Source organism: Vanellus vanellus (assembly GCF_965231255.1).
Source record: "Vanellus vanellus genome assembly, contig: HAP1_SCAFFOLD_52, whole genome shotgun sequence".
Classification (NCBI taxonomy): Eukaryota; Metazoa; Chordata; class Aves; order Charadriiformes; family Charadriidae; genus Vanellus; species Vanellus vanellus.
Genome location: NW_028126794.1, coordinates 570772 through 591504, shown reverse-complemented (window position 1 = coordinate 591504; position 20733 = coordinate 570772). Strand labels below are relative to the sequence as shown.

The window sequence follows — 20733 nt, the reverse complement described above, 5'->3', positions numbered from 1 at the left end:
CGAATGCAACCTCAGTAAGTTCGCAGACGACACTAAACTAGGGGGGCGTGTTGATCTGCTTGAGGGTAGATTGGCTCTGCAGAGGGATCTGGACAGGCTGGACAGATGGGCTGAGGCCAACGGTATGAGGTTCAACAAGGCCAAGTGTCGGGTCCTGCACTTGGGTCACAACAACCCCATGCAGCGCTACAGACTGGGGGCGGAGTGGCTCGAAAGCTGCCTGGCAGAAAAGGACCTGGGTGTGTTGGTGGACAGCCGGCTGAGCATGAGCCAGCAGTGTGCCCAGGCAGCCAAGAAGGCCAACAGCATCCTGGCCTGCATCAGGAATAGTGTGGTGAGCCGGACTAGGGAAGTGATCATCCCCCTGTACTCGGCACTGGTGAGGCCTCACCTCGAGTACTGTGTTCAGTTTTGGGCCCCTCACTACAAGAAGGACATTGAGGTGTTGGAGCGTGTCCAGAGAAGGGCTACAAAGCTGGTGAAGGGTCTGGAGGACAAACCTTATGAGGAACGACTGAGGGATCTGGGGTTGTTTAGCCTGGAGAAGAGGAGGCTGAGGGGAGACCTTATCACCCTCTACAACTACCTGAAAGGAGGTTTTAGAGAGATGGGAGCTGACCTCTTCTCCCTGGTGACAAGTGATAGGACAAGAGGAAATGGGTTCAAGTTATGTCAGGGCAGGTTTAGATTGGATATTAGGAAGCATTTTTTCACTGAAAGGGTTATTAAACATTGGAATAGGCTGCCCAGAGAGGTGGTGGATTCACCATCCCTGGAGGTGTTTAAGAAAAGGGTAGATGAGGTGCTTAGGGACATGGTTTAGAAGTGGTGCTGTTTTTATCAGGGTAGGTTAACGGTTGGACTTGATGATCTTAAAGGTCCCTTCCAACCTCACTGATTCTATGATTCTATGATTCTATGATCTCACTTTCCCACCTTGCTCTCACCCTGCCATTGTCATCCATTCACTGACGGCTGCCCACCCTCACACTCTGCTCCTTGAGAAACAGAGATGGACTTGTACGCCTTCTGGATGACTTCTCATACCACAGCACTGCCCTTGGAGTGACATTTCTTCCTCCTCATGGCCAGTGTCCCCCTTCCAAGCTGCACTGTATGGTAGTGTCTCTCCCTCCTGCTGTTTCCTCCGTCCAAGAAAAGCTCCACCATCTGGGAAGCAACCCTCCCAGCAGACATCCCAACGCATCAGCCTTCTTGTGGCCTTTCACCTGACCAAGCAAAGGTATCCTTACCATGATTATACAATCACAGAAGCATTGAATTGTTTAAGTTGGAAGGCACCTTAAAGATTCTCTAGTTCTAAACTCCCCATCTCGGACAGAGGCATCTCCCATTAGAACATGTTGCTCAAAGTAAAGTCCGGGCAGGTAACATCTGTTGCTATCTCCTGATCCTCCAATGTTGTAACGCTGTCACAGAAGGCCACCAAATTTGTCAGGCACAATTTGTCTATAGTGAAGCCATGTTGGCTGTCACCAATCGCCTCCTTATTTTGCATGTGCCTTAACAGAGCTTCCAGGAGGATCTGCTCCATGATCTTGCCAGGCACAGAGGTGAGACTGACCGGCCTGTAGTTCCCCGTGTCTTCCTTTTTTCTCTTTTTAAAAACTGTGGTCATGTTTTCCCTTTTCCAGTCAGCGGGAGCTTCACTAGACTGCCATGACTTCTTGAATATGATGGACAGTGGCTTCAATAGTTTTTCTGCCAGTTCCCTCAGGACCTGTCATCTCATCAGGTCCCATGGACTTGTGCAACTTCAGGTTCCTTAGATGGTCTATGACCTGGTCTTCTACAGTGGGCAATTCCTCATTCTCCCAGTCCCTGCTTTTGCCTTCTGTGGCTTGGGAATAGTCGTTAGAGCCCTTATTGGTAATGAGGCAAAAATGTCGTTGAGTACCTCAGTTTCTCCATGTCCCGTGTGACCAGGTCTCCCGTTTCCTTCCTGAGTGGGCCTGCATTTTCCCTAGTCTTCCTTTTGTCACTGACATACCTATAGAAGGCTGTCTTGTATCCTCTGATGCCCCTGGCCAGCTTTACTTCTATCTGCATTTTAGCTTTTCTAACCTCATCCCTGGCTGCTTGGACAATTTCTCTGTATACTTCCAAGGCTACCCGTCCTTGTTGCCACCCTCTGTAGGCTCCCTTTTTCTGTTTGCAGTTGTCCAGGAGCTCATTGGTCATCCATGCAGGCCTCCTGGCCTTTTTGCCTGACATCCTCTTCGTTGGGATACACCTCCCCTGAGCTTGGAGGAGGTGTTTCTTGAATATCAGCCAGCTTTCTTAGGCCCCTCTTCTCTCCAGGGCTTTATCCCTCTGTGCTCCAGCAAGCAGATCCCCGAAAAAGCCAAAGTCAGCTCTCCTGGAGTCCAGGGTAGCAAACTTACTGCGTGCCCTCATCACTGCCCTAAGGATCTGGAACTCCACCATCTCACGATCACTGCAGCCAAGGCTGCCCTTGAGCATGACATTCCCCGCCAGCCCCTCCTTTTAGGTGAGAACAAGGTCCAGCATGGCACCTCACCTTGCTGGTTCCTCTGCCCCTTGGAGAAGGAAGGTATCGTCGAGGCATTCCAGGAACTGCCTGGATTGCTTATGCCCTGCTGTGCTGTCCTTCCAACAGACAGAAGGGTCTTTGAAGTCCCCCATGAGGACCAGGGCTTGTGAACGTGAAGCCACTCCAATTTGTCTATAGAGGGCCTTGTGCACTCGCTCTTCCTGGTCAGGTGACCTGTAGCAGACCCCCACTATAACATCACCTGCAAGACACCTGTAACAACATTCTTCAAGCTGGACAACCCCAACTCTCTCAGCCTGTCCGCATAGGAGAGGTTCTCCAGCCCTCTGATCATCTTCATGGCCTCCTCTGGGCTCTCTCCAACAGGTCCATGTCTTTCTTGTACTGGGTTTCCCAGTGCTTGACACAGCGCTCCAGGTGGTGTTTCACAAGAGCGGAGCAGAGGGGAGAATCAGCTCCCTCCTCCTTCTGGTTATGCTTTTCTTTAGGCAGCCCAGGATATGGTTGGCTTTCTGGGCTGTGAGCACACATTGCCGGCCCATGTCCAAGTTTTCACCCACTGTCCTGGTTTCAGCTGAGGTAGAATTAATTTTATTCCTAGCAGCTGCTGTTGTGTTGGATTTAGTACGAGAACGATGTTGATAACACATATTGGTTTAATTGTTGCTATGTAATGCCTATTTTAAGCTATGGACTTTTTCAGCTTCCCATAGAAACTGAGAAGGAGCATAGACAGGACAAGCTGGCCAAAGGAATATTCCATACCATAGATGTCATGCTCAGTTTATAAATGGGGGTATGCCGGGGGGCAGGAATTCGTGATTGCTTCTCAGGACAGGCTATGCAATCGATCATAAGGTTGTGAGCATTTGTATTGCATCGCTTTTTTCAGTATATTTTTTTGCCATTATTATTATTCTGTGATTATGTGTTTATTATTATTAATATTATTATTTTATTCTCTTACATTATTTTTGTATTAAACTCTCGTTATCTCAATCCACAAGTTTTATGGTATTTTTTTTCCTTTTTTTCCCTCTTCTCCCTATCCTACTGGGGGTGGGGGGTGGGGGGAAGTCAGTGAACAGCTGCGCAGTCGTAGTTGCTGGCTGGGGTTAAACCACAACACCCACCAATATCCCCAAGTATTTCTCTACAGGGCTGCTCTCAATCCATTCATCTCCCAGCCTTTACTGACAGTGGGGATTTCCCTGACCCAGGTGCAGGGCCTTGGTCTTGGTCTTGTTGAACTTCATGAGGTTTGCGCGGACTTACTACTCAAGCCTGTCAAGGTCCCTCTGGATGGCATCCTCCCCCCTAGTCAGCTTGGTGTCATCTGCAAAGTTGCTGAGGATGCACTCGATCCCACTGACTGTGTCATTGGTGAAGATACTAAATAGTACTGGTCCCAGTATGGACCCTTGAGGGACATCACTTGTTACTAGTTTCCACTCAGATATTGAGCCATTGACTATGACTCTTTGGATGCATCCAGCCAGCCAGTTCCTTATCCATCTAAGAGTTCACTTGTCAAATCTATACCTCTCCAATTTGGCAGCAAGAATGTTGTCTGGGACCATATCAGAGAACTTACAGAACTCTAGGTAGATGACATCCTTTTCCCTTGTCCACTGGTGCAGTGTAGAAGGCCATGGTAGAAGGCCACTAGATTTGTCAGGCACCATTTGCATTTTGTGAAGCCATGCTGGCTTTCCCTAATCACCTCTCTCTTCTGTACATTTTGACATGTCTTCCAGGAATATGTCCTCCATGATCTTATATCTGTACAACACAAGCATGGATTTCTGACCTAGTCATTCAGTGTCCAGCTATGGAGGAAGAAACAACCTGTACGAGTTGGGGTGACAGTCCAGTGCTGGAAATGGTGATTGCTATTGGAAGGTCTGTGATGGTTGCCTTGGGGCAGCTTCCCACAGGTGTAGAACAAAACCGGGCACAGAGCAGAGCCTGCTCTGCTGGTCCTTCCTATCTCCCCCAGGGGGCCTGACTGTGCAAGAACACTCCACATGCTCCTACCTGGAAGACTCAAACAGTTTAGTTGGTCAATTGTGTTTTTCTCTGGAGGCCACTTTCTGGGGCTTGCTCTTGAGAGAAAAGTTGGGTGAAGACCTAAACTTTAAGGCACCGCCATCAGGAGATCTCCTTGTATGATGGAAACTCTGTTCCAGAGGTCAGCTCTGTCCCAAAAGTGTCCATTGACTATCACTGCCTGCAATTACAGCACTGCCACACAAAACAACAGTGACCGAGCTGCCAGAGCAATCCTTCCTTGCACCAACACAGGGGCTGAGAAGGAGAGTGTGGACGTGGAGAGAGAGCAGCTCTGGATAAACCATGCACTGGTGCTGCCTGGCAGTGCTGCTGTGCTGGGACTCTTTCCCCTCCGCCTCTACACACAGGCAGTGCTCTGCAGCTCCAGAGAAAGTCTCAGAAAAAGGATCTCAGCCAAAAAATATTGCTACAGGGTCCTTTATTTTTTTAAATGCACAGAGTACACGGCACTTATTTTGAGGCTCTGGGTAACACCAGGAAGGTAGATACCGAATTAGGAATGGTAAGAATAATGACATTTCTTTGTGCACAACGTTATCACAAGTAAAAATGAGCAAAAAAGCTTCCACCGCCACCACCAGAACCTCCAGAAGACGGGCTTAGCCTGCAATGAGATACATTATGTGTGATATGCATAAGAAATTGGACAGTTTATTGCTTCAGAAAAACTTATAAGTTTCCACACTGCATCTTTGAGCTCCTTGCTCCTCATGCTGTAGATGAGGGGGTTCACTGATGGAGGCACAACCGAGTACAGAAATGACACGACCAAATCCAGGGCTGTGGAGGAGATGGAGGGGGGCTTCAGGTAGGCAAACATGGCAGTGCTGAGAAAGAGAGAGACCACGGCCAGGTGAGGGAGACACGTGGAAAAAGCTTTGTGCCGTCCTTGCTGTGAGGGGATCCTCAGCACTGCCCTGAAGATCTGCACATAGGAAAAAAGAATGAAAATAAAACACCCAAAAGCTACTAGAAGACTAATCAGGAGAATTCCATCTTTCCTGAGGTAGAAGTGTGAGCAAGAGAGCTTTAGGATGTGGGGAATATCACAGTAGAACTGGTCCAGGGCATTGCCCCGGCAGAGGGGCAGTGAAAATGTATTGGCTGTGTGCAGCACAGCATTGAGGAATGCACTGCCCCAGGCAGCTGCTGCCATGCGGACACAAGCTCTGCTGCCCAGGAGGGTCCCGTAGTGCAGGGGGTGGCAGATGGCAACGTAGCGGTCATAGGCCATGATGGTGAGAAGAAAGTATTCCCCTAACATAAAGAAGGGAAAGAAAAAGACCTGTACAGCACATCCTGCATAGGAAATGGCTCTGGTGTTCCAGAGGGAATTGGCCATGGATTTGGGAACAGTGGTAGTTATGCATCCCAGGTCAAGAAGAGAGAGGTTGAGGAGGAAGAAGTACATGGGGGTGTGGAGGCGGTGGTCGCAGGCGATGGCGGTGATGATGAGGCCGTTTCCCAGGAGGGCAGCCAGGTAGATGCCCAGGAAGAGCCAGAAGGTCAAGAGCTGCAGCTCCCGTGTGTCTGCGAACGCCAGGAGGAGAAAGTGGGTGATGGAGCTGCTGTTGGACATTTGCTGCCTCTGGACATGGGGGACATTCCAAGGAGGAAATAACAGTGACAAGTTAGGGGAGACTTCTCTGAGCAAAATCAAAGCCATTTCCCACAGACCCCCCCCCCCCCCCCCCCCCGTCACACACAGACACCCTTTTCTTTTACGAGGAGACCTTCCTTCAGCTCTGCTGCTGGAGCCCTTTTCGGTGTTGGCCCAGAGGGAGATGAAGACTAGGGCATCTGCCCATGGGCTCTTGATAAGTTTACCCAGCTCTGCAGAAGGTGGTAGGGGCAGGGAACAGCCCTGGTGTGCAACTTTGTCTAATACAACCACCACTAATGCAAAAAGGCTGCCAGCACCTGCACTCCCAATGCTAAGGAATGGGAACGGTATAGGTAATTTAAGAGCTCTAGTTTTTTTTTTTTAAAGCTCCCCGTCCCCCCCATCTCCTGTGGAGAGTATTCTTGGATGGCAGAAATCATCAGCATTTCTGCTGCACTCTGGAAGAACAGAGCAAGTCTGGTGAGGCAAGAGAATTGCCGGTGGCTTTGTGCAGAGTGAGGAGGGCTGGTCTGTCCCTCCATCTTGTTGCTGGTTTTTCTGTGCTTGCACCTTTCTGAGATGGAGGGTGACCTTGAAATGAGACTACCTTCTGAGATGGAGGGTGACCTTCCCTTGAAAAACCACCAGACATTGCTGAGGGCAAAAGGATCCAGAGCAGACAGCTGAATGTCTCATCCCATCTCAAGGTCTCAGCACCCCACCTCTAGCCCAGGACACTCATGCCTTATTTCACCCAGCCAACATCATCTCCTCCGTCATAGAGGCTTTTCCTCTGCCATGGGGTATTAACATAAAAGAAAGCTGCTATGGAAGGACAACCTGGAAGGACACTTCGAGTAGAAAGCCAAGTGTCCTAATGATGGTATCTCGGTAAGCGTCAGCTCATATCCCAGCCCCACAGACTGCATTGACCAGTGCTCCAAAGGCGCGAGGAAAGCTGGGACACTTCTTCCCACGGACACACCTGCATGAGAGGACCCACAAGATTACTGTGTAACTCTGTGGCTAAAACTGCACCTCCCCAGAGAGCCTGGCATCCAGAACAAGGTAACAATAGCAATAACAGACAAGTGGAGGAACCAGGAGAAATGCAGTGAGGGTCTGGCTGCAGGAGGCCGGGGAGAGGCAGCCGGGCGCTCAGGACAGCTCACCCTCACCCAGCCGGGCACGCCACCGCCCAGACACCAGCATTGCCAGGCAGTTGCCCTCAGCCCCTGTGCTCTGCAGGGGGAAAGGGGCACACAGTTAGAGAGATGTACCGTGGCTGTTCTGGAGCTGTGGCTTCACAGAGGTTCCTGCCTTGGACCCCAGAGCCCTGATGACAGAGGCTTTGCTGGGTGGAGAGGAGACAAGAAGCCTTCCTCAGTGAAAGGGGTCTGCATTGGAGGGGACCACATGGAGCTTTCTGAATTCTCCCTCCCACAGTGTTTCTGGCTTCAATTTCCTCTCATTCCTGATAACATCCCTGCTGCCTGGAGATTTTTCTTCTGGGAGTTGTCTCCCTGTGCCAGGCCTTTTCCCTGTCAGCACTCACAAACTCCAACCCAATCTCTGTGCAGTTACCATTCCCCTACAGAAACACGGCTGTTTTCAAGGACATCTTCCTGTTTGCAGGTGGAAAAAGGGCAGAAGAACCCTGATGGGTCCAGCAGAGGTGATGCTGGCACTGCCCATAGGGAGAGGATTTGCTGAAGGCATTTTACCAGGCTCCTGGCAGACCTACTGATCACACAGAGTGGCAGTTCAGGAGTCTCAGTAACTTGTTAAAACTTGAAAGCTCCTTTTCAAGTTACCTTTTCCTCCTGATCCCCTGCCGCTGTTTCCCAGAATCAGAAAATAAAAAGACAGACTCAGGAAAGCTCCTTATCCTTGTACTGATCCCTGCTTTGATCTTCTCCTTGAGACATCCCCTTAGAAATATTCTGGCGGTTATGTGGAACTGAGAGGAGCCCTGACACACACAGCACCCTCTCAACAGCAGGAGGTCGCTGCCCTGTCAGACATTGTGCTCCTTCCACCCACAGCTTCTCCCCACAGAAGCTCTGTGGGAGCTCCCCGGGCAGGCGCAGAGCTGACCCTGGCAGGCAGCAGAGTCCCTGCCCCGGCACACAGCCCCCCGGGTGCAGGGACCCTGCTGGCAAGGACAGCCCTGCCCACCCCTGCCTGCACACCCACCTTCACACATATTCACATTTCCCAACAGGAGCTCTTCCTCCCTGCTTTTACAGATCCCACAAGCTGTGGGTTGTTCCGGCGTTAGGAGATGCCTCCAGAAACTCCACCAGCATTGCCCTGCTCCCACAGACTCACCCTGTGCAGCACTGTAGAGATTTCTCCTCCAGTGAGCTCTCGGTCCTCCTCCCAGTCCTGACCACCTCGAAGCTCTATCTCTGCCTCGCTCGTCTCCCTGAGGTCCCTTGGCACTGCCCTCAGCCCTGCTGCGCTGTGCAGAGGAGCTGCTCCTGCGCAGAGCTGTCTCTCTGCAGCTCTGTCCACTTGTTGGGAGCTCCCTCTGTCCCAGGAGCCCGGCCCAGCTCAGCAGCACAGCACCAGCCCACGGCACCTTAATGACCCCTCTGGTGGGTTTGGTGCTGAGTCCATCAACCTCAGACCTGAGAGGAACCTGCAGCAACCTCTCAAGGACTCCAAGTCAGATGCAAACTCCAAAGTTTCTTGTAGTGTAGATGGGTCCCATGGGCACGAGTGGCAGAGACAGCAGCCATGACCAGAGATGTGAAGAGGTTGGCTCTGTCAGGGGGCTTCCAGCTTTGCCACATCCCCCTGTCATCTCCACCACAGGTTGTCCTACGGTGTCGCCTCACCAGTGCCTCTTTCCCTGCAGGCTGTAGCCATCCCCCCGACTGCCCCACCTTGCTGTCGCCTTCCTGGACTGCTCTCTCGCTGTCCTCCCTGGCTGTTCCTTGAAACACAAAGCCTTGGCCTCATCCAGACTCCTTCTGGGTGACGTGTTGTGCCACAGCACTGCCCTTGGTGGGAAATTTCTTCCTCCTGGTGTCCAGTCTGGACTTTGTGCCATTATTGCTTTCTCATGCTGTTTTGCACCAGGAAGAAAACCTCCACCAGCTCTGAAACCACCCTGCAAGCACTCTCAGGCTTCTCCTGTCCTGTCCTCAGTGTCCACACCAGTGAGCCCGCTGCCCTCAGCCTCTATGGTCATGTGCTTGAGGCCTCCAAACCCCATCTTGGGTGATCTTGGGGCACTCTCTATTGGGTTTGCAGATGAAAACATACTGCTCATAGACCAGGAAAGACCGAGTGCAACATTTTACCAAGGCCTGTAGGAGCAGGACAAGGGGCAATGACTTTCAACTTAAAGAGGGTAGATTTACATTAGCTATAAGGAAGAAACAATATGCAATGCGGGTGGCAAGACACTGGAAGAGGTTGCCCAGAGAAGTTGTGGATGCCTCATTGCTGGAAGTGTCTGAGGTAAGGAATTCCGAGCAACATCAACTAGTGAAAGATGTCCCAGTCCATGGCATGAGGGGGTTGGAGTAAATGATCTTTTAGGTCCCTAGGGCCTGTGCAAGAATTGCTGTGGGATGTCTAGGAAAGGACCAAAGGAAGGGAAAGTGTGGAATCAAGGTGCTTTGTGGAGGCACAAGACCCACAGGAGATGGGATTCCTCTGGCGTCAGGACAGGGGGGTCCACAATAGACACCTGCATGGGAGCTCCTTGTCTCAGCTCCCATGCTAATTAATGGAGATGGAGGACAGGAAGGACGTGTTCAGCTGCAGAGAACTGGGGACCCTGAAGTTCCATGGCTGGTCCAAGATACCTGGAGCTGGCTGCAAGCTCCACTGGAGCAATGCTGGGCAGCATCTGGGGGCATCTTCTTGGAGGCTGGTGGGGAATCTTCATCCAAACGAAATGCAATCAGACTCCCACTTTTAGGAGCACAGAACCTGACCCTGTTAGTTATGTTCTGGGCAGCCTGTGCAGCGATTCCCCTGATGAAGTGGAATCAGGTACCACAGGGAGAGTTCAGGTTCCCTCTGTCTTTTCCTCAGCCAGGTTTACTAGATCTCCAGTGGCCATAATGATGGATGTGTTAAGACCATTCTCACATTGCCAAGTCCAATTTGAGGCATTTATTCCTTTTAAAGACAAACACAGGCCTGTGGAGTTAGGTGAGGGGCCAAGGCTCTGGCACACAGCTACATGCATTGGGCAGGGGCAGTGATGGCCCTCTACAGGAAAGCCATCCCCATTCTGAGCGAGTGCGTGACACACTCCCCGGACAGCCTTGAGACACAAAGAGCTGATGGAGAGCCTATGGGTAAGGATTAAAGGGCAATCAGGAGCAGGGGACTTTATAGTGGGGTCTGCTACAGACTACCTGACCAGGAAAACTGATGAGGCCCTCTATAGACAGATAGGGGTGGCAGGCATAGTGTTTGGAGGCCTTGGTCCTCATGGGTGACTTCAAGCACCTGACATCTGTTGGAAGGGTAACACAGCAGGGCACAGGGAGTCCAGGAGGTTCTTGGATTGTATTGACAATGACTTCTTTCTCCAAGTGGTAGAGGAGCCAACGAGGAGAGGAGCTCTGCTGGACCTTGTCCTTACCAAGAAGGAGGGGCTGGTAGGCAGTGTCAAGCTCAAGGGTAGCCTGGGCTGCAGCGGCCATGAAATGGTGGAGTTGGAGTTCCTCAAGGCAGTGAGGAAGGTGTGCAGCAAGCTGACCACCCTGGGCTTTGGGAGAGCTGACTTTGGCCTCTTGAAGAATCTGCTTGGTACGGTGCCATGGAAGGAAGCACTGGAGGGAAGAAGGATCCAAGAAAGCTTGTTAATATTCAAGGATCACCCTCTCCACGCCCGGGCACTGGAGGGAAGAAGGGCCCAAGAAAGCTGGTTAATATTCAAGGATCACCTTCTCCAAGCCCAGGAGCGATGCATCCCTACAAAGAAGGCAGCAGGCAGAAAAGCCAGGAGGCCTGCATGGATGAACAAGGAGTTCCTGGACATGCCCAAAAGGAAAAACACACACACACAGAGGCAGAAATAGTTGCATCCAGTGAAATATATCGACACTCCCACTCGTGAAGACAAATGTGTATATTCAAATGCATAGCTAACGAGAGAGGTGGATGAAAGAGGCTATCCTATGGTTACAATTTCCCTCTTCTCGGGTTTAGAGTAAATACAATGCATTGGCATTCCTCAACAGGCGATAGATAACTCAAGAAGTTTGACTTCACCCTGGCTCTTTGTTGGCTTTGTCGTCAGATGGTCTTTAAAGTCCAAGAGGTGTCCCAACTGTGGGCAGATACCCGTCACAGCCTGGAGCGATCCAGGAGAGCTGAAACGGTCTCTCTGAGTCGCTGTTTATAGGGTCTGAGATAATTGACTTTTGTCAGGTATTTTCCATTTCTGCCTGATTCGCACAATGAAATATTCTGGTGCTTTCCACCAGTTACGCAAGCTCAAAACTTCCTAGACTTTGAAGTTCTGGTACCGCACCCCTCTTTGGGCCACAGCACACATACAGATGTGCTAGGCTGTCAGGGGGAGGTTAATTGTCATTACCGGTCCCAAGCAATGGGGGAAGCAGGAGTTAGGCACATCAGGTGTACCTGAACAGTCTGGTCCACTGCCTTTTGGGCCACTGTCGTGGTTTAGGCCAAAATCCACTACTGGGGACCTGAGGGACCCCAGATGGGACCGACAGATGCTCCCCTCTACCCCTCTTCAAAGAGAGAGGCAGAGGAGGAAAAAGAGACTTAGGAGTTTAGAAGGAACTAAACTACTTCAATGAAATACTATAATAAAATAAAAAGAAATAATGAAATATATACAAAACTGTATCAAGCTCCCGAGATGACAATCACGTCACCGGCTGGCACTGGGGCAGTCCCAGGCTGGACTCAGTGACGGACGGGAACTGGATTCCGGATCCGGATTCAGGATTGGGATCACAGGCAGACGAACTGGCTAAACATCTGCTCACCCCCGGGAAGTGGGGCATGCTCTGCTTGCTCTTTTCGCTTGGCTTGCGCGTACAGCTTTTCCTTCTCCTGTTAAGGTGTGTGCTGTCCAACCAGTGGTCGAATCACCATCCTTTGGGGGTATTTAAAAGACAGTTAAATGTGGTGCTTACGAACATAGTTTAGTGGTGGTTTGTGCAGTGTTAGGCTAATGGTTGGACTTAGGTCCCTTCCAACCTAGAGAATTCTATGATTCTACTGTATGATTCTGTGACAGGACAGGAATTCCAGGACACCAAGATGAACTTTTGGTACTTCAAGAACAGTTACAGAACAAAAAGAGCTAACGGAGGACCACTGCTGAATTCAGTAAGAGTGGGTGCAGTTAGATCTGAGATACTCAATGTCCTCTTTGCCTCAGCTACCACCAGCGAGGTCTCCAAAGCCTGTGAGCTTTGAGGCAGGACTCTTGAGGAGAATCACAGAATAGTAGGGGTTGGAAGGGACCTTTGAAGATCATCTAGTCCACCCCCCCTAGCAAAGCATGTTCACCTAGAACAATCTGCAGAGGATGGGGACCAAGCCAGGAGTTCTTGAGCCAACTATGCCCTTACCAGTCTGTGGGACCAGAAGGTTTGCATCCATGGGTGCTGAGACAGTGGTTTTCTCACCAGGATGTTCTGGTCTGTGATGATGCCAGTAAAAAAGGAACTCAGATTTCATAAGGGATCTTTCAAACTGCTGTCCTTGAGGGCAATATCACAGAGGCAATCTTGTTTCCTTTTAGAAGGTATGAACCCCAGGAGGTGACGCAGGGAATGGGCCTTTGCCCTGAATGCAGCAAACCATTCAGACCCCCTCCATAGAAGAGAGTCTCCTGTTTTGGTCACTCAAGCTACCGTAGGAGTTTCTTACAAGGAAACAACGCTATTCCTCATCTCTGGAGTTAAACAGCAACGATGTTTTCATGAGAACTTCTTGCTGCAGCATTGGAGGCAGGCCAGGCCACGCAGGAGGACCTGCCTGCAGGCTCTTGTGTGCCAATACACTGCTGAGGTTGTCCTGTGGCCACGGGCCCTGTGCAGCACAGCGCAGGTGTGAAGGCCATGCCGTACGTGCAGCCCTTTGCAGCGCAGCACCAACTGCTCGGTGCACAATGGTTCTTCTGGTCAGGACCACCGCTCAGGTTTCCCTGCGCTGCAACCTGGTGCCACAGCTGAGGGGCTGTGGCCCAAATGTGCACTGCCAGGAGGAGCCTCATGTCTTGTTACAGCACGGTGATGTTTTGGGGTGAAATGAGATCAGGTGGGGCAGTTTTCTGAGCTGGGGTGCTGCAATGGAAGGGTACAGGCTCTGCTGGAGGGAGTGGCAAGGAGGATGAAGATGGGGGGATTCCCCCTGTGTGAAGGAGCAGCTCATTTCTATGGAGCGCCTCTACGAGATGGGCAACAGGTTGAGGTAGCTGGTGTGAGAGAGGATGGGAGGAGAAGTCAGTCCGAGTGACATTGTCTTGGCAGTTATCCACTCCTTGATCAGGGAGAGGAGGCAGAAAACCTCTTTTGACAACAACCCAGAGAAGTCTCCAGGTTCATGAGCAAGTTCCCATGAGGAACCATAAGTGTCCGGGAATTCACTGGCCAGGCAAAGCAACAGGGTGACAACAGTCTGGAGGATCTTGGGATGACTTCTTAACACAGCTGCCAGGTAGGCCAGGAAGGGTGATGCTAACCTAGACCCGGTCCTGGCCAACAAGGAAGAGCTGGTCAGGATGTGATCATCAGCGTGAGCCCTGGCTGTCATGACCAGGAAATAGTGGCGTCCCAGGTGCCAAAGAGGAGAGAGGAAGGCCAGCAGTGGAGCACAGATGGGCAGAATCCAGAGAAGAAGACTTTGACGTGCTTGGGAGACTGATACAAGCAGTGCCCTGGGAAGCAGCTCTGAAGGGTGAAGGAGCTCAGGGAATCTCACAGGCCTTACAGGACAGCCTCCTCCAAGGGCAGGAAGGATCTCTCTGAATAGCCATGAAGAGAAACATCCCTCTGAGGAGGCTGCTGGTGTAAAGTGAGTGAGCTCCAGGGCCAAAAGGCAGCCGGCAGGAGGTGGAAGCAGGGGCAGCTGCCAAGGAGGAATTGAGAACCCTGGGCCCAGCACAGAGGGAGGATGTCAAAGCCAAAGCTGCCATGGGCTGGAGCGTTGCAGTGCTGGGGAGCAAAAGCCAAATGAGCTGATGCAGGCTTGGAGGGTCATGGGGAATGAGTCACCCTCTGCCGGGAGGCCTGTGACAAGTGGGCGCTGCAGAGGTTTGCATCTTGAATGCAGGCCTCAGCCTAGGAGTGGGGGGTTGCCTCCTGCAAGGGATGGTGCAGGGGCTGTGTCAGTCCATCCACATGGCTCTGGATGGTGCAGACTCTACTTGAAGTCATTCCTCTAAGCCAAATGCATTGGCATAAATGAAAAACTGGTTCGTTAAAATCAAACCTGTTCTTCCCTTTGTCTTTCTGCTTTGACATCTTTTCACTTTGACTACACTCCCCAAATCTCTTTAAATAGCCACATCAGAACTGAAGACTAAAGGAAACTTATGCCCAGATTTGGTTCCTTCGGGTGTTTTGTGTGGGGATGAGCCCTCTGGTGTCGAGATCCTGAACTGCAGCTCCTGAAAGGCTGACCAAGCTTCTGGAGAAGCAGCAAACCTGGAGGTTTCTGAGGGTGTTGGCAGGCCCTGCTGACGTCCATCATTGAAGAGACCATGGAGGGAATGAGCAGACAAAGCACCTGTCTCTGGGGACTGGCAAAGCAGGAAGTCGAAGGCACTTGGTACAGGAGGAAATTTAAATGTGAAGACCCCTGTGAAAACCCTTGATGTGCTTCACCAAGCAGAATGGTCAAGCCCAGAGCCCCATCCCCTGGGAAGGGGTATCCTTGGCCTCTTAAAATACTCTGGTCACTTCCTGGGGGCAATGCAATGTGGGAATGTGTAACACCAGGTGCAGATCAGCAGTAGCGCAAGTCCGAGGTTCTGTGGAGGGCAGGTGAGGAGAAAAAATGCACTGGAGCTCTCAGAATCTGGTGTCTCATGGCGCACAGTGGAAGAGACAGAAGCCATAGCTGAGCAGACAAGGGTCTCAGTTCTGTTTGGGTGTCAAAGCCCCACCAAGGCCCTTGGCCGTCCCCACCACAGCTACACACTCCTACGCCTGTGCCTGCTTCCTTCCTGCCAGCACTGTGGTTTTCTGAGGCTTTGCCAATGCCTGTGACTTCCCGACAATGCACGTGGATTCTTCAGTCATGATGACCTTCCAAAATGTATCACAGCAGCCCTCTTGTGACATTGGGCTGCTCTCCCAACATCTTTAGATTCATCCCATCTGGTCCAATGGACTACTAAGTGTTGACCTTAGCTAAGTATCCCCAGACTTGATCTCCATCCACTGCTGGGTTTTGTGGGGGGTTTTCCCTCTTTGGAACATGGAACTGGGAGGCCTTGCTGATGATGAAGGAGGAGAAAAGAGAACACAGAAAATCTCAGATCTATCTACACATGCTCTTACCAAATTCAGCAGTGATCACACATTATGTTCAGGTCTTCTTTAAAAGTTCCTGGAGTAGTAACAGCTCATCCTTGTGCCCTTGAACTTCCGTGCAAGTGTCAGCTCTATAGGACCTGTGGCTTTTCTAAAACCAACCCTATTTCTGAATTCTTCCTTTGTTTTAACACGTGCATCCACATCTCGCATGCTTCATTTTCTCTATGGAGCTTCCCCATTAATTTCCTGTTTCCCCAAGCTCCTCTCCTGAAAGCTGGGCTTGTTTTTTTCTGACTATTGGTATGACTGCACTCTCATACTTGACAGATGCTGTCCTTGCAGATGAGGTATACTGAGCTCTGCTGCCCTCCTGTGCTGCTCACGTGGGCTCCCCTACTAAAAGTCACAAGACGAGGCCAAAGACTGCTCCTCTGAGGTCTAGCATCTACACTCTTCTATTCTCCTTCCCTCTGGGGGGACAGACCCCACTATTTCATGGACATAATAGCCAAAGCTGACATTCTTTTGATGTCCATGTCCAGCTCTACTTTCTTTGAAATTAACAGATGCAGATGAGCATTACCATTGTTGGCCAATCTGGCAGCTGTGCTATAAAGACTGGGGTCCTAAGCTGTGTCTTGACCAATATTCTCGAGAAGCCTCCAGGACAGTTTGCATGCAGTTGTGGTCCCCTTCCAGTGAATGCCAGGGCAATTAAAGTTCGCAAGGTAATGTAAATAGGTTTGTTGTCTCCCACCACAATGTAACCCTTACCAGTCTCTTTTCTGACTCTTACTGGTTCACTCAGTTTATTTATCACCTAGAGGAGCTCCACAAATCTAAGCAGGTCCTTCACCCTGAGGGCAAGCCTCTCAAAATTTCTGGCCTCCTGATCATCCTGCACCCACCCATCACAGCACCCCAGTCATGGGAGATGTCCCAACACCCCTCAGCTCTTCTTCCCTCCAAGTACAATGAAGAGATGGCACACACAGCTCCAGCCCCTCCTCTCTGTGCCCAGGCTGAAGGCCCTGGGGCATGGGTGGGTTGCAGCACCTCAGCTGTGGCACACTTGGGCTGAGAGCAGACTTGCAAGACCTGCTTCCAAGGCCCCAAGACCTCGTGCAAAGGCTTTGCTTCAGAGCAGAGACATGCTGGAGTGGATGGCAACGGGCAGTGTGAAGAGGAAATGAGGTGCACGCAAAGGGAGCAAACTCTGTGGTGGAGATGAAGCTGGTCTCAGGAAGAACAAGATGGTGTTGAAAATGTCCTTGGTGTGGACATGCTGTGATTCAGGCCCACTGTGAAAATCATTGGTCTGATCCATGATTGTATCATCAAGGGGATGGCTAAAAATTCAGGAGAGAAGATCCAGCATAGTTTGAGAGTGAAGGAGCACGAGAGGAGACCCTGGTGTGATGTGCTTGCTGTTCAGGCGCTGCCCAGTATCTACTGGAGAGAGAAGGAACAGAGCTTGTGCCACGGCAGGGGTGGGATTCAGTCACTTGCCCAAAGGCACCCACTCTGTCTGAGAGGCCCTGGGTGATGCCTGTCACACAGCCAGGCTGGATGGGGACAAGGCTCCTGTACAGGACCTCTGCTGTCCCTGTCAGGTGCATGCAGTTGTGCTGGAGAGCCCTGGCACCTCCCCTACCATTACAGCCCTGAATTTGTAAAGTAAATTGAGGTTCAGATGCCCTGAATTAGGTCAGGCAATGAAGGGAGGCATGTGAGACACCTGCCATTCTACTCCAGGGACACGTGGAAAAGAAAACTGATGGAGAAGAGAACGAGCTCTGCCTGTGCCGCACGACTCCATTTGGTCAGCTGAATCCCTCTATGGGCTGCCCTGGGCAGAAGGAAGAGTTACAGGGGCACTTGTCCTCCACATGGCCACCTTCTGTCATTGAAGTTGGCCAAAGGGATTTCCCACCAGCCTCCACCAAGATGCCCCCAGATGCTGCCCTGTCTCTCTGAACTGCTCCAATAGAGTTTGCAGTTCCCAACATGCCTCTTGGTCACCTCTGGCACCAAAGACGTCCCCAGGTGTCTGTGTCCGAACATCTTCCTCCTGCCCTCCCTCTCCATTCATTCACAAGTGAGCTGAGACCAGGAGCTCTCATGCAGGAGCTGCTTTTGTGCCCATGTGAAGTGAGGCCAGAGGAATGTCGCCTGCTGGGGGTTTGTGGTGGGCATGGGATGGAGCTAACTCCTCTTGTAGCCCCAGGGACTACAAACCCAGGCTGAGAAGCCTCCATTGACTCAGCTGAATCCCTTCCCTCCAAAGAGGAAAAGGAGATTGCTCCCTGGCATTATCCTGCTGTCATGTCTAATACTAAAAGAGTTACTCTTGGACCTAAATTTGCAACAGCTAGAAATAAGTGTCTCTCCCCAGCTGAGGGAGACAGGGAGTGTTTTGGGGGTTCTTGGGATCTGTGCTTGGCACAAAAATGTGTTTGCCTTTGGTCTAAGGTTGTCCTCTGTGGAGAGTGGACTTCAGAGGAGGTAAGGTATGATCAAGTAAATGATCTGCTCAGGCAGGTGGTTGAACTGAAGGAAGAGGTAGAAAGGTTAAGAAGTATTAGAGACTGTGAAAATGAAATAGATTGGTGGAGCCATACCCTGAGGCAGAGGCAGCAGGAAGAGGCTCTATCAGAAGTGGATGATGCCCTTTCCTTCTGTCACCAGGCAGAAGGAGAGAGCTCAAGGGATAAGGGTGAGAGGAGTCAGATCCCTCCTCGGAGAGGCAAGCGAAACCCTCACAGCCCCCCTCACCATCCCAATTGCCCTTGCATTATAGGTATGGGGCTTTGGAAAGTGAGGACCAGGCAATTGAGCATGGAAAGGATGATCCATCCAGTGAGATGCCCAGTGCTGGGCACTCACCCCCACCCCTCAGGACTTCCTCAACCAAGAAAGAAAGGAAGGTAATTGTACTAGGTGACTCCCTTCTGAGGGGAACAGGGGGCCCTATCTGTAGACCGGACCCATCCCACAGGGAAGTCAGCTGCCTCCCTGGGGCCAGAATTAAGGACATATGGAGAAAACTCCCTTCCCTGGTTCAGACGTCAGATTACTACCCACTACTGATATTTCAGGTAGGTGGCGATGAGGTAGGTACCAGAAGTCTAAGGGCAATGAAGAATGACTTTAGGGCCCTGGGACGGCTGGTTAAGGGATCGGGAGCACAAACAGTGTTCTCCTCTATCCCACCATTTGCAGGGGTTGACGAGGGGATAAATAGGAGGAGTCAGGAAATTAACTTCTGGCTCCGAGACTGGTGCATCCGGCAGAACTTTGGCTTTTTTGATCATGGGCTCATCTACAGGAAACCAGGCATGCTGGCAACAGGTGGGGGAAGCCTAACCCGAAGGGGAAGAAAGATCCTGGGACAAGAGCTAGCAGGGCTCATCTATAGGGCTTTACACTAGGTTTGAAGGGGGATGGGGATGAAACCAGGATTACAAAAGTGGTGCCTGGGAGAAGCGTACCAGTGCTTCTGGGTAAAAGTGTTAGCAAGGTCTTGCAGCCTGTCTCAGTGATGGTGGGGGATGGTGAATTGTGTGACAGCAAAGACATGAGGGGTAGTGATAATTTAGTAACTACAGTAGTGTCCGAGCATGATCAGGTGCGAATTAGGGCTTGTCCCCTCAAGAAAGTGGCAGGACAATTAGCCCAGCTGAAGTTCATCTATACTAATGCACGCAGCATGGGAAATAAACAGGAGGAGCTGGAGGCCATTGTACAGCAAGGAAACTATGATATAGTTGCCATCACAGAAACGTGGTGGGAGGACACACACAAGTGAAGTGCTGTAATTGATGGCTACCAACTTTTCAGAAGGGATAGGCAAGGAAGGAGAGGTGGTGGGGTGGCCCTCTATGTTAGGGTCAGTTTTGAATGTCTGGAACTTAACAGTGTGGATGACAGTGTTGAGTGTGTATGGATAAGAATTAAGGGGAAGGCCAATAAGGCAAACATCATGATGGGAGTTTGTTATAGACCTCCCAATCAGGATGTAGAAGCCGATGAAGTATTCTATAAGCAGCTGGCAGAGGTCTCACGATCATCTGCCCTTATTCTTGTGGGGGACTTCAACTTCCCAGACGTCTGCTGGAAATACTACACAGCAGAGAGGGAACACTCATGGAGGTTCCTGGAGTGTGTGGAAGACAACTTCCTAACACAGCTGGTGAAGGAACCAACTAGGGGAAGTGCCCTACTGGACCTACTGTTTGTTAACAGAGAAGGTCTTGTGGGGGATGTAAAGGTTGGAGGTCGCCTTGGGCAGAGTGATCACGAAATTATAGAATTTTCAATTCTTGATCAAGTAAGGTGGGGAGCCAGCAGAACTGCCACCTTGGATTTCGAAAGGGCAGACTTTAGCCTGTTTAGGAGCATGGTCGAGAGTGTCCCTTGGGAGGCAGTTTTGAAGAGCAAAGGTGCCCAGGAAGGCTGGGCATACTTCAAGCAGGTGCTCTTAAAAGCACAGGAGAAGGCCATCCCCTTGTCTCGAAAAACGAGCAGACGGGGAAGACGACCAGCCTGGCTAAATAGAGAACTTTGGCTGAACCTCAGGAAAAAAAAGGAAAGTTTACATTCTCTGGAAAAGGGGGTTGGCAACTTATGAGGACTATCAAGATATAACAAAGCTATGTAGGGGGAAAATGAGAAGGGCCAAAGCTCAATCAGAACTCAGCTTGGCCACTGCAGTTAAAGACAATAAGAGATTCTTTGAGTATATCAATAGAAAAAGGAAGACTAGGGAAAATGCAGGCCCACTGGTGAATGAGACAGGTGCCCTAGTGGTGGAAGACACAGAGAAGGCAGAGTTACTGAATGCCTTCTTTTCTTCGGTCTTCACTGCTAAAGCTGTCCCTCATGAATCCCACACTCTGAAGGCAAAGGGGAAGGTCTGGAGAGTGGAAGATTTTCCCTCAGTTGAGGAGGACCGGGTCAGAGACTACTTGGCCAAGCTGGACATTCACAAGTCCATGGGCCCTGATGGCATGCACCCGCGAGTG

The 20733-nt window shown here is 50.9% G+C and overlaps 1 protein-coding gene across 1 annotated transcript; it reads right to left on the bottom strand.

Annotated features, from left to right (window-relative positions):
- Positions 1–5228: 5228 nt before the first annotated feature.
- LOC309685743 (olfactory receptor 14I1-like) lies at positions 5229–6188 on the bottom strand (the record flags this gene model as incomplete). Its single annotated transcript, XM_082501469.1, has 1 exon — positions 5229–6188. The coding sequence occupies one exon, from the start codon at positions 6186–6188 to the stop codon at positions 5229–5231; it is 960 nt and encodes a 319-aa protein (XP_082357595.1).
- Positions 6189–20733: the final 14545 nt, after the last annotated feature.